The sequence below is a fragment of the Cottoperca gobio genome, chromosome 15 (assembly GCF_900634415.1).
Source record: "Cottoperca gobio chromosome 15, fCotGob3.1, whole genome shotgun sequence".
Lineage (NCBI taxonomy): Eukaryota > Metazoa > Chordata > Actinopteri > Perciformes > Bovichtidae > Cottoperca > Cottoperca gobio.
Genome location: NC_041369.1, coordinates 7,957,763 through 7,971,090, shown reverse-complemented (window position 1 = coordinate 7,971,090; position 13,328 = coordinate 7,957,763). Strand labels below are relative to the sequence as shown.

The 13,328-nt window shown below is 43.4% G+C and overlaps 1 protein-coding gene across 19 annotated transcripts in view; it reads left to right on the top strand.

Moving 5' to 3' along the window:
• The window catches only part of ablim1a (actin binding LIM protein 1a), a 47,749-nt gene that overhangs the window by 2,877 nt on the left and 31,544 nt on the right, over window positions 1-13,328 (top strand). For 14 of the 19 annotated variants that reach the window (XR_003833503.1, XM_029449447.1, XM_029449443.1 and 11 more), the window contains exon 1: window positions 697-827. The exons of 1 other annotated variant lie outside the window; for it this stretch is intronic. Coding sequence is in view for 17 of the 18 variants with exons in the window: in XM_029449447.1 (XP_029305307.1) it covers window positions 737-827 (91 nt within the window). In the remaining variant the exon portion in view is untranslated. Of the gene's footprint in view, window positions 1-696; window positions 828-7,350; window positions 7,665-13,328 lie in introns of those variants that run through there. 4 more of the 19 variants (XM_029449449.1, XM_029449448.1, XM_029449439.1 and 1 more) reach the window with 1 other exon arrangement.

Sequence of the window (13,328 nt, the reverse complement as noted above, 5' to 3'; positions counted from 1 at the left end):
AGGTTTTTATTCTTCATAATGAAAATGTTAACTGAATCTCAGCAACATGAATCAGAATGTTATGTCTAAAAACATATTTTCATGTGACTTTACAAACCAGTATTTTTTCTTATTATTATAAATTATAGCATGAATGCAAGGTATAAAGAGTTACGTCTAAATAATTTAGTTTTACTTCACTGCTTCTCCGTTTTATCCACATCTTCAGTGGAAGATGTTCGTTTCTTTGTGCTTTTTTCCCAGTAGTCAGATCCGGCAGTAATTGTTGCGTTTGCATGTCTGGATAGCTTTAAGTGACTATCAACAAAGAAATTCCTCCCTGCTACATCTTCAATTTTGTCTGCTCTGACGTCCTTTTTCTCCCCCCTCCTTGAGAAGGGTTAGCACATCCTGCAGATCGTACCTGTTACACTGCAGTGTAATCTGGATGATCAATGGTGGATGTAAAAAGGAGGCACGGCTCCATTCTGCAGTAACTTAATCTGATGCCTCATCCCTTATCCGACCACTGAGAGGGCTGCTCATGCTCTAGCAGCACGACCCTCTGCATCAGCACTTTTCTCTGTCTCTGTGTGTGTGTCTGTGTGTGTGTGTGTGTTTGTATACTCTATGTGCGAATATGAGGGTTGGTCTGCGCGCGCATGCATGTGTCCTGGCAAAAGCCTGAATAATTGATGAGCAGAGGAAGGAGTGAAAGCACTGCCGGACGGGACGGTGTGTGTGGGAGTGTGTAGAGATGGGGGAGAGGGATACAGTGTGGCAGGAGCCTGGCTACGATGGGCTCTGCAACTACGCCCAAAGAATCACCTCCTGCTTCGGACTGGATGGTAAGAAAGGGGGAAAAACAGATGAAGACGAGGAGGGGGGGGGGGTGTGTGTTTATTCTAGTGTGAAGCAGGATGCAGAGGCTATGAAAATGCTTGGGATGTATTTTGTATGCGACGTTGATTTTCTTCTGCAGGCAGGGGCAGCAGTGTTGTTTCCTGAGCATGTCTGTTGATCTGGGAGTGTGTGGGTAGTTGTGTCAAAGCTACCACAGAGTGGATGACAATTGGAGGACAGTGCCCCACTGCAGCAGAATAGCATGTCCTAGCTACCCTGAGGTCCATGTGTTTGCATGTGTGGGTGTAAGAGTGTACGTCACATCGCAAAATCACATCTTTATATTTTCTTTGGAATGAAACTCCGGTTTCTGAGTGGGATAAAGAAGGTGGGTGTGGAAGCGGAACCTGAATTAAGTCAAATACTGTATAGATGTAAATGGTAGTTAACTCGCTCAGCCGCTCTCCAGCCATCCTGTTTCGGTTCACTCTCTCAGGCAAAGAGAAAAATCATTACATTTGAAGTGCAGGCCATGCCTGATATCTCAAGACTAAAAGGATATTTTGTGCTCTGTCATTGTCTGCTGTGCTTTTCATCATGCCTACGTACCTCAATTATTTAATACATTTTCCAGGAGAAAGAACATAGCAGTGATTAGCCTTATCTGTTTGATGAATATTAGATGTCACGGAAGGTTTTCCTTTCTTAGCGTGGTTTCAAACAACACATACTGTTTTCAGTTGGTTTAAAGCAGAACGCTGGTGTGGGGTTATCTTATCTTTATGGAGTTTGCCCAGATTCTCCCCCTGCATCATCAGACCAGGACACGTCTGTGACTCAAAGTTTACCTAATGCTGAACTCACATTTCCAAGAAAGGTGAATGCATCTTTGACTAAAGAAAGTGCTTTTATATAGCTAAGATGTTGGTTATACGGATTTGGCTGCTTTGCATAAACAAATGTGTCCCCATCATTAGATGGTTTAAAGATTAAAAACTCAGAACATGCCTTCTTACTAAATTACATCTTCCAAAATCCTATACCCGATGATTTCAGCGGATAATGGAGATTCACTGCTGGCATTTCCACTTCAGCGCAGACGTAGTTACAGTGTCTTTTATTGTGAAGGATCCTGCTGATGATTAACACAGGGGTTGTGCATTGTTGGCTGGTCAAATGACCTTGCTGGTTGTTGACCTTGTAGAGGACTGGCAGTCACCCAAGGCAATCTACCCTGAAAGTCTTGCATGACTATGATGCTGTACACAGATATGCAGCCATTTGGTTAATGCAGAGCACATTCACACATTCACACACTTTAGCATTATAGCATGTAGATGCATCTAAAATACTCTCTCAAAGAGTTGTTTGTTTAATAGTTGTTCAAACGTAACACACTAAAGATATAGGAAAATATGAATTCCTCTGCTCAGACACACAACACCTAGTGGGATAATGTTGGTTGTTACAGGGGCTGTGATAAATGCAAATGTAGATCCCACTGTAGTGATTATTATCATGATACGTATCGTATCGCGACATCCTGCCAATGCACAGCCCTTGTGATTGGACAGATGTGAAGAGATGCACATCATTCACAACTGGTACACAGACTCCCACCATACACAGGGCAGGCTTGATGTAGAACTACCTAACCCCACCCAGAAGATAATCACAGGCTCAACGTCAACTCTAAGCTGCTTAAGGCACTATGCTGGTTGGGCTGAAGACACTCATAGAGTAAGCTTCTTTCTCACTCCGCTCTACCTGCAGCAGAGTGCTTTGTCATACATGCCGCCTGCTGTTTGGTGTCCCCACCTCAAGGTGGACATCCGTGCTGCACTTATTAGATCCACTGCAGATCTGAAGTGACAGGTGGAGGGATCGTAACAGGAGGAGTTTTCCACCGGAGGCGTCACTGGATGTTGCCATGATTTTATGTGAAGTCGCCCACAAAGCTCTGGCTTTCAGTTTTGTGCCTCGATGAACACCCCGTGTTCTTGATGTCCAAAGTCGACTGGATTTTAGAACAGGTCTGAAGCCCGACCCTGGCCAACGTCTATCTGCAGTGCATCACCTTTCTTTGTGAGACAGCTGAAGGGGAGCGGGGCGCCATGCCCACTCTGCCCAATATCAACAGCCTGGGCAAGCTGTGCAGCTCCAGCCGCAGCCACAATGTCGACCGCGTCCGGGTAAAGCGCAAGAGCTCGGTCAAGCGCATGTCCATCATCGAGGATGGGCACGTGGCCGAGGTCCTGTACCTAATTCCTAAACAGTACATGGAGCAGCTGCCCTACATCAACCCGAATGAATATTATCTGAGTGAGAGGCTGAACGAGGTCGCTACAGGTAGGACAGGAGAAAAGATGCATCCATTTGAAACATTTGCTCACACATCTCCCATTACAGCCCTCCATCCCAGCTGTGGCTGACAACACCAGTCAGCTTTTATGATGATTGCTTAATCAATGAGTGATACAAATTGACCATTCAAATACAAAATATTTTTTTTCCCCTGGATTTACACAAAGTACATTCTTCTACTTTTAATTGAAGTGACATTTAATGTTATTATCCTTTCCCTCTCCTCTACCTTTCCCCCTTCAGCAGTTTGTCAATACCACGAGCGGCTGTTGTTTTGGTCCTGTATTACTGTTTGGTCGAGTACAGGAGTCTGAAAGTGAATTAATGCTGTTGTTGCTCAGAGATGACTTAATGAATTGGATGACAGTGAGTGATTACACATCTCCGTGCTCTTCTCACCTGACCTGTGCATATGTGCGAGAGCTCCTGTGCTCCTGAATTACACAGCCGCAACTCCCTGACGCCATAAAGTGTTGCTAACTTTTTTTGGAAAAAGTCAGGAAATGAATCACTGCATAGTTATATAATGCAAACCAATATGCAAGGGCAGACCTGCGGCTTTTATTTTGCCAAGCATTAGTACATGGGGAAGCAACATGGTGGCTTACATCAGGATTACAACATGGGCATGAGGACAAATTGAGATTTTCAGACCTTATGTATTCTCTGACTGCATGCCAGGCACAGTAATAAAAGCATCATTGCTTGGCACTAAGTTGTTTGCAAATTCAACAGACAGCAGCAGCCACTTTTGTTTTGGAGTGATAGTTTGATTTTGACTGATCGCTCAGGTTCAAGGAAGCTTTGTGTCTGCAAACTGACCCTAGATCAAAGATCACAGAGGTCAAAGCTTATGTTCGCCATTTCCTTCCTTTATTGACGGCTAAAATCAATCACATAGTGACAGTGACAGCTGCTGATATTCTGTGTGTTATGGAGAGGCCTGACACATTTGACTGCTGCCTCTTAATGTTTTTGGACAGGAAAAAGTATTCCTTGTCTAGACCAGATATCTTTAAAAGATATTGTTGCAAGACTTACAAACTTGCAAATAAACAATAGTGCTCATTTATCTACCCATAACCTTTTCTTAAACCTCTGTAGTGTTGAACGGTCGAGCCAAAAGAGGTGAAACATTGTATTTAGTGTTTCCACACTGTAAACAACCCTGCATTATTCAGTGCTTTTGAATATGCGTGGTACTGATTCTGCTCCCTACGTGATGTCATCCAGAGGTCACCAAATGTTTGACAATACCTCAAAGAAACATGAAAATAAATCAGCAGCCCGAGCTTCCTGTCTATTGTAGATGTTACATTTTTTTTTGTGTTTGCATGTTGTTGAAATTCTTCTAAAAAGAAAGAATGTTGTGGTGAAAACATATTCCTGTATATTCAGGGAAACACAGGAATGTTAATGTGGCATGGGGGAAACTTTGAAGAAGGTTGCACAGGATTGCTGTTCAAAAGGTGCTTACTGTTCTGTAAAACTAGAAACATTATGCAGAGAAGAAAAAGAGAAAGGCCGGTCTGTCTATGCTCTAAAAGAGTTGAGGGGTTCATCCTGGTTATTAGTATTTTAGAAGTGTCGTGCTATGTGTCTGCAGGATTTGTAAACATTTGCAAATTATCATCCAGGGTTAGTAGCTAAGAGTATTTACACGTGTGTTCCGCATGCATGTGTGTGTGTGTGTGTGTGTGTGTGTGTAGTTAGTATAATCCTAATTTAAATCCCAGGGATAACTGCAGTATATCCACACACACACCACTGTTTACAGTAAATGTTACCTCAGTCAGACTTTACCACTCAATGCAATTGTCTATAGCTGTAAATCACATGGCTTTTATTACTGCCTATGAAATGCACATGCTACTGTAAATGGTAACAGTGCTTAATCTGTGTAGTGTATAAGGCCAGTCAGACATGGATCATCCATAGGTGAGCCAAATACAGAAACCTTTCATCCATGGATAATAGGCTTTGCTACTCAGGAATTGCTCTTGGCAAGCCTTATGTAGAATGAATGTCCAGCGCTCCTACAGAGATTATTAAAAGAGGCAAAATGATAATAGGCTCTATTACAGTATTATGAGAAGACACAATAACTGGACAGTCTTTGTGTTGCACTCAGCAGTTACCAGCCACACTGTAAACCTCTAATCTTCTTAAATTAGATGGTTTTTTTGACCAGCCAACATTTTGAAAACAGCTCTTTTATAAAAAACAACAACTTTGGTCATCACAAACTCATTACATATTTCTCTCCTTTCATCTTAAGAAAGGGTGGAGTACTGGAGAAATATAACCACTTTTACCGCTTGCCTCACTGGCATGTCTCCACAAGAAGAAAACGCCCCTGTGGAAAGTGATGTACGCTGTTGGGCATCCAGCAGGTGGCACAGTTGACACTGAAGTGGATCAATGAATTATGAATGCATAATGGGGCTGCCTGCATCAGCAATTACAGAAGTGGTGCTGATGCAAAACTATTCATCCCCCTTAGCCATAGAGAGGAACAGTGAGGCGACGCCAGCATTGACAGATGGATCAGTGACCGTGTGCTCCCTACTTGCTGCTGGTGTGGCATGGCTGAGATACTTCTGAAATCATATTTTCTTTAGCTTGCACATTGAAGTGTCTGCAGACATTGGCTTGGTCCCCTACTGTCATGGGCGGATTATGAGACAATGGGCCCCCGGGCACAGACATGCAAAAGCCCCACCACCTACATAGGAGCAAGACACACACTTGGTAGTTGCTTAGCCTGTTTTTGTGTTAATTGGGTGTCTCTGTGGTTGTTATGTATCTGTGGTTGTTTCAACCCTTTTTGTAGTCTTTCTCTTTGTAGTTCTTTTGTGTCTGTCCGTGATCATTTTGAGTCTCTTTGTGATTGTCTTGCTCCTTTTCATAGTTGTTGTGAGTCTCTTTGTGTCACTTTGCAACGGTTTTGCTTCTCCTTGTAGTTGTTTTGGTGTCTTTGTGGTCATTTTGAGTCTCTTCCTGATCGGTTCGTGTCTCTTTGAGTGACATTTTGAATGTTTAGTTGAAGTTCAGTAATCCATCCATGCTGGGTTGCAGTGGATTTTAATTGCTCCCCAGGAGGCAAATAAAAAACTTTAATTAACACGTTATTTTGTGGAGTACTGTAAATCAGGCTTGACCGAAATAGTATTTGTAAATAATTAAATACATTTTTGTATATGTGGGGAGTAGATAGATGAGGTTTAGCATACAGTCAGTCACAGTGATGCATAGGTTGTCTATTACTTTACAGTATATTAAAACAGTGTGATAGCAACAAACTACATACAAAGAATACGTAATTTACTCTCTAAAGTAGAGTTGACTAGAATTAAAATCTTCCAAATGGTCATTTCAGTGGTAGATGATTTAAGAGCGAGAACATGCTCTCTTGTGCTCTCTGTAATTGGATTTCAGACGAGCCAGTCTGACCTTCGACCTCAAGTGGACCGTTGGCCTCTCATGCAGTCTTCATAGCATACAGAGCCTGCAGGGAGCGGTGCGGTTATTATCAACTCGACAGTGTTGATTGGATCTGATTAGATAACCCCTCATTTCTATCCTTTAATACTGTAGTGTAGATAATATTCTCACTAATCACAAAATACCAACATTTCCAGAAGAACTCTTTTACTCCCTTGCTTTATATTTGAAAAGAGGAACTGATCCCCGCCTGCTGCCCTGCTGTCGTGATAGAAATGTGTGTTTTACAGTACAGTGATGTGGTGAGGGGTTATTCCCAGTCAGTTCTGTGAACCTTTTATTCACGGTATAGAGTTTATCTTTATTTTCAGGGTGTCATTATTTCACATCAAAGCAAACAGTGTACAGTGTACATATTTTATTTTTGTTTTCCTGCGTGTGTGTGTGTGTGTGTGTGTGTGTGTGTGTGTGTGTGTGTGTGTGTGTGTGTGTGTGTGTGTGTGCGCTTAAGGAGGGCATTTTTGGGCATTTGGGGTTACTGGTCACACAGAAACAGCAGCAGCCACCTGGTTGCTGCAATGACGAGGCGGCTGACACAACAGAGTTGCTGAGAGAGAGGGCAGGAGGGGAAGAGGGAGGAGGAGGAGGAGGAGGAGGAGGAGGAGGAGGAGGAGGAGGAGGAGAGGGATGGGAGGAAAACAGGCAGTCGGGAGGCAGACCCCACGCTGTAGCGGTGTTTTTGGGAGGAGAGCTTAGCAGCGCCTACACCTCTCTGTCTCTCTGTCTCTCTGTCTGTCTCTCTGTCTCTCTCTCGCTCTCTCTCTCTCTCTCTCTCTGTCTCTCTCTCTCTCTCTCTCTCTCTCTCTCTCTCTCTCTCTCTCTCTCTCTATCTCTGGTGTCTCAGCTCTGTTTTCTGCTCTTCAGTCTTGACTAAAAAAAGGAACTAGCAGCTCCTGTGTTACTGGCGATCGCTACCCGGAGCCTGTTCTGGTGCAGATTTACCTCAACTCCAATGGTCATGGTCAAAGAAAAAGGTATTCCAGCGGGTCGTGGTCAGAGAGAGTGTGTGCGTTTGTGCCATTAGAGTGTTTCTATGTGATTGGTTTTGCTTGTTGTGCCGTTGACTGTCTGCAGTGTGTGTAGATGTGCAGTTGGATGTGCCGTGTCTGGCTGTTTGAATTAGATTTAGTTTGAGTGAATTCTTAGTCTCTGATTAGATTTTTTTTTTTTATGTATGGATATGGTCACGGTTATATGGACATGGCTTTCTTCATTCTTCATTGCTTGCAAGACTAATGACATAGTATAAACGTGCATCTTCGATACCGCTATGCTCTCTCCAGTTAAAGACTTGAACGTGCTACGCCCTTCTCAATACTCTTTAGCAGCTGATGCTTGGAGTCTGCTTAATTTGGCAGCGTCAGTCTTTATGTAAATGGTGTAGGACAAAGCATCTGGCTCGTTGTATAGGGGCGTGACACTAAAATGTCCGGGGTGATAATGTGCAGATGTATAGTTCCAGGTTTAAAAGAGTCCATCTTCATATGCAGGCTAAATATAAAGGTAGCATGTAGAGAGAAATACAGGAGCAATAGTGTAGGGATCCACACCGCGCAGAGCTGTGGACCCTCTCTCTCTCTCTCTCTCTCTCTCTCTCTCTCTCTCTCTCTCTCTCTGTGTCTGCAGCCGTTGCCATGGCGACCATCTAAAAGGTACACTCCATTGTTGTCAGATGTGGCCTCATTCATAGTGTCCTGTTAAGAGAAATAGATGATTGTTCCCACCTATAACTGAGGTCGCCCAGCTGCGTGGGATGAATTAGGTGAAGTCAGGGATGCATGTTCCAGAGATATTAACATTCCCGGCAAATGGCTGGAGCATGTGGTCGTGAGGTTGACCATTGTTTTTCAGTATCACTCAGAGTGAGCAGGGGGCTACATAGGCACACTTTTCTAAAATAAAAATGTCTGGTTTAAATTGAAAAGAGCAGTAATGGCAACAATTTTCCTCCTTTCCGTTTGACCTTAACTTTAACAACAAATATTACATTTCTAAGCACGTAAATACTGAAAGCATGAATATTACCAAAAGAAAACTATTACATCAACGTTTTCCACATTAAAGTCACCCGGACTGGAAGTGACGGAAGTAATGAGTCACAGTAATAAGTCGTGAAGCGTCACTATACTCCCTTAATAGTGTCTCAGTTTAACCAGCGTGATATATTACTCCTGTGTTTCAGTGGCTGCTTTATGAGTTGAGTTGAGTTATGTGTAGACAAACACTGCTCTCTGTGTGGGCATGCAATATTTTAACATTTTGTCTGAAAATATTTCTATCACCGAAACATGTCTAAAGATTTTCTTTTGACAGATACGAGTGTGTAGGTTTGTTTATGTATCTGACAGCGCTGGTGGCTGGAGGCGGTGGTGTCCGGCTGTGAAGCTTGTTCTCTTGATGTGGATTCAACTGGCCACAAAGAAAAAGTCCTTTGCCATCGAGTCCCCATGCTGGCAGACCACCCCGTAACCTCTGGCTGCCACATGTTCATCTCCCACAATCCCTCTGAATGTTTTCCGTCGACTTAACCCGCTGTCTCGCCTGCCGACTCTTAGTATCTGTCTGTTGAAGGAGGCTTGTCTGGGTCTTTCGTCCACATTCAGAGTTTTTCATTCTACGGAAACTTTTCTGCGACCTAAGATTTCCTCTCGTGTCCTCCAGGGATCTCATCATGCAACCTGTCTGAGGCCAGATGGGCTCTGTACCATGAGGCTGCACAGCTGACCAAATACTGAATTATACTGTAAGCTCAGAATGATGAATCACAATAAAAGGATTGCAGTGTTAGCGTTTTGTCTGCTCGCAGGCGGTTGTCCTATTTTCAAAGCCAAGAATACCCTTGAAATAGTTTGTAATTTATCGGGGCCATGTGTACCCGAGGCAGTCTGATCTTCATCCACACGTGCTTCTGAGATTTGTGCATATTTGTACAACTAGTTGATTAATTTATACTCTTTCTTGCGTTCTCAGCGGTGAATTGCGTAAGAAGCTCTGCTGACCGAGCTCTGAGGAAATTGAAATGATCGTCATCACATGTCACCAGCTCCCAGAACTCCCTGTGTTCACAATCTTTTCTCTTGACATGAAAGTCCAATGTCTTGTGCCTGTGTAGCTGCTTCCCTGTGCTGCAGACAACTGCAGTGCCGCCTCATCTTTGAAGCTTGCCAGTGTCTACCCCCTGAAAAGAGGAGCTAAACCCTTTCACAGACATCAATGCAACACACACTGTCATAGACACACACTGTTTGTACAGCTGGCTCACAGCACCAGAATATATAGATGAGATAAGTGGTCGGCCGGGGGAGAGACTGTCACAAGCTAAAATATACAGGCTATAACAACGAGAGCGATGTGAAAGTGAAAGACACACAGGATGTAACCATACATTGTGCCCGTCAACAACATCCTCCCTGTCTGCCTTGCATCAATCGCTTTGATTATCACAGGAAATACGACCCAGGAGCGTGGGGCCATAAGGGGCCGCCATTCAGAGGCAAAGAGCCAAGGCCTTCATCAGCTCCACTTCTGCAAACACAATGGCTTCTGCAGTTCATGAAGCCACCATTGTCTCCTCTCGGATAAGCGACTGGACTGGAAGTCCCTCTCTCTGTTTATCAGGATTATTATTATTATTATTATGTACCTGCCCAACAACAAACGCTCCGCACTGTGCCCTTCAACCGTTCCAAACAGATCATTATTCTAAACCCAGGTCCCTGGGGATTAGTTATTCAAGGTCGGGGGGCCTGGTGGAGGCCGATAGGGTTCCCCCCCGCAATTTGTGCCCGCGTTTGAAGTGCTTTGTCTGGGACGCTGGTGGCGGGGCAGTGGGGCGGGGAGGCAGTGAATACAGCCATACATATTCATGGAGGGGTGGGTTAAGAGCTTCTTGTTATGTCTGAGTGATGAAGAGCTCCGAACGCCCTCCCCCAAACACACGCACACACTCACCCAATCACACAGTGGGACTTCATGGTGGGCATATTCTGTGCCCTTTGATATTCATTATAGGTCAGACCCCCTTTTGAATATTTCATCACAAACTGGTTGGATTGGATGATAGTGGAGTAAAGAGTGTGCTCGTGTGTAGAGCTGCAACAGAAACATAATCGCCAACTATTTAGATATTCTTATTAAAAGTCATTTCTTCATGCAAAAATGGCAGAAATGCTGTTTTCATCCCCTTTGGAGACATCCTGCTGTCCTCTGTTTTATATAATATTAAAGTGAATATCGTTGGGTTTTGGACTGACAAAAAATACATTTAAAGACTTTGAGATGGACATTCTTCAGTGTTTACTGACATTTTATATATGCACCAAATTATTAATCCAGAAAATAATCGGCAGATAATCAATAACGAAAGTAATCGTTTGTACCAGCTCTTTGCGCGTGTGTGTGCGTGTGCGTGTGTGTGTGAGTGTGCGTGCGTGTTTGTGTGTTTCGTTGTCTGTAAAGCAGACACATCTGGGGCCAAAAGTATTGGTATGGATGCCAAAAAGTGGAGCTTTTGCTACTCTCTTCATCTGTCCCTCTGTCTCTCTTTGTAACTCACACATTCATACAAACTAAGAAACACACACACACACACACACACACACACACACACACACACACACACACACACACACACACACACGCACTCCTTCGGGCCTGCTATCTGTCTGTACTGGAAACTCTTTTGTCTGTGAATCTTGCAACAAAGGCGGTAATCAACTGAATATTTTATTACACCTTTTTGGGTCTCATCTATTGTTTGATTGATTTCCCCTTTTCCAAGTGCATTTGCAAACTGCTACCATGGCTTTGCATTCCTCTGAGTTAATGATAGGAAATGAAGGCAACAAAGTCTGAAGCTTCTGCAGCAACTCTTTGTCAATAAACCCGCTTTTTTTGTTATTTACCAGCAAGGCTGGGGCACGTGTTAGAGGAAAATCTGTCCTCAGGGGATTCAAGATGGCCTGCTTCACTTCCCTCCAGAGTATCATCTGCAGCCTTTTATTATTGCCAACGCAGCTAGGCTCTGCTCAAATTGGTGGGGGGTGGGTGTGATGTCGGGGTGGAGAGAACAGCCCCCTTTCCTCTGCGCCTGGCTTTGGGATGCTCTGCTGGTTATTGTTCCCTCAGCACCACGGTTGTGTGTGTGTGTGTGTGTGTGTGTGTGTGTGTGTGTGTGTGTGTGTGTGTGTGTGTGTGTCAGTGTGTGTTCTTTGTGTGTTTAGGCTCATATCAGTCACTTTATCCCCTGGTGATGAGGCAGGACAGATCACTCTGTCAGCACAGCCAACACATCCAGCCCAGAATGAGGAATGTGAGCAGCAGTCGGAAAGATTGTACTACTGTATATATTTCACAGCAAGTTGCTCTGTGCTGAGGTTGCTTCATGTACCGTGTGCTGACTTCTATATAGCATTATATAATATACATTCTAGCAAATCAAGCACCGTTTTTCTGCTATCACAAGACCCCCTAAAGACTCACTAATGGATTTATACAAAATCTAGGATAGTGCAGTAAAATTGCTTTGCTTTTGTAAACATAGAGTCATACGTATGGAGGCCTGCTCAACATTTGAAAGAAACCTCACTAAGGGATTTATGTCCAAACAAGTCCTATAAATGGTTCAATCTGAATCCTATTGAGCACATATAACATCTCTTTTGATGTCGGCTTCGTTAATTTATATGAAACACCATGTAGAGTACCCATCTCGGCTTGACTTTGCCACAGTCTCTCTCCCTCTGTGCGGCCACCGCTGAGGCAAACACTCTACAGTGGAAGAGGCGGGGTTAGCGGGAAAAATACACAGCAGCGCTCATAGATTCCCATCCAGAGCTCTTCTTTTTAAGATCCTCTGTTCATGGGATTCAAACATCTGTCTTGGATTTTTGTCAACCTATTATGACATTAGCAGTGTTGACTTTTCCATGCTGGGCTGTCCCTGCTGACAACCCAACACTCTATGAAATGTTAAAAATAGTAAGTCGGCAATACAACCAGGCTCAAAGAGAGACTTTTGGCATCTTTGCAATGTAAAATATATACTTTAAAGCTGCTCTAATCAATAATTTTGTATGAGAATTGGATAAAATGACTTTGTGTGATTTGAAGAGGGAACACATTGCTTTGGTTTCACAGCCTGCAAGTGTTTTGGTGTAAACACTCTTATCAGCATTGTTTCCAGGCGGCAGCGTGCTCTAATAACAGCTCTCCTGTTAGTCGATAAGTTGTTTTGGTCTTAGTCGACTAAGATTTCTATAGTTGAGTAGTCATTTTTTCTAATGCTTTTCTCATGCTGAATGAATTATTCAAAGTGTTGCTTCTGCATAATCCTTTGTCAAGAAACTCAGTTTTACAGATCTTTCGATTAAATGAACAAATCGTTTAGTTGAGTGTTAGTAGAATTTCTTTAGTCAAGGATGGCCTTACTAAAAACCCTCTCACGCCACCACCGCCCAGCACAAAGTTAGCAACAAGCTGTGACACATAGTTTAGCCAGATGTTTTTGGTGAAGACCGAACCAGAGCTAAAAGGAGAGTGAATATTCGTCTTCCAAATCCAGTGTAGGGCAGCATTGCATTACTTATAACATCAGTAATGTGTTCACTTTGCTCAGTAATAAGTAGTTTAAAGGATTA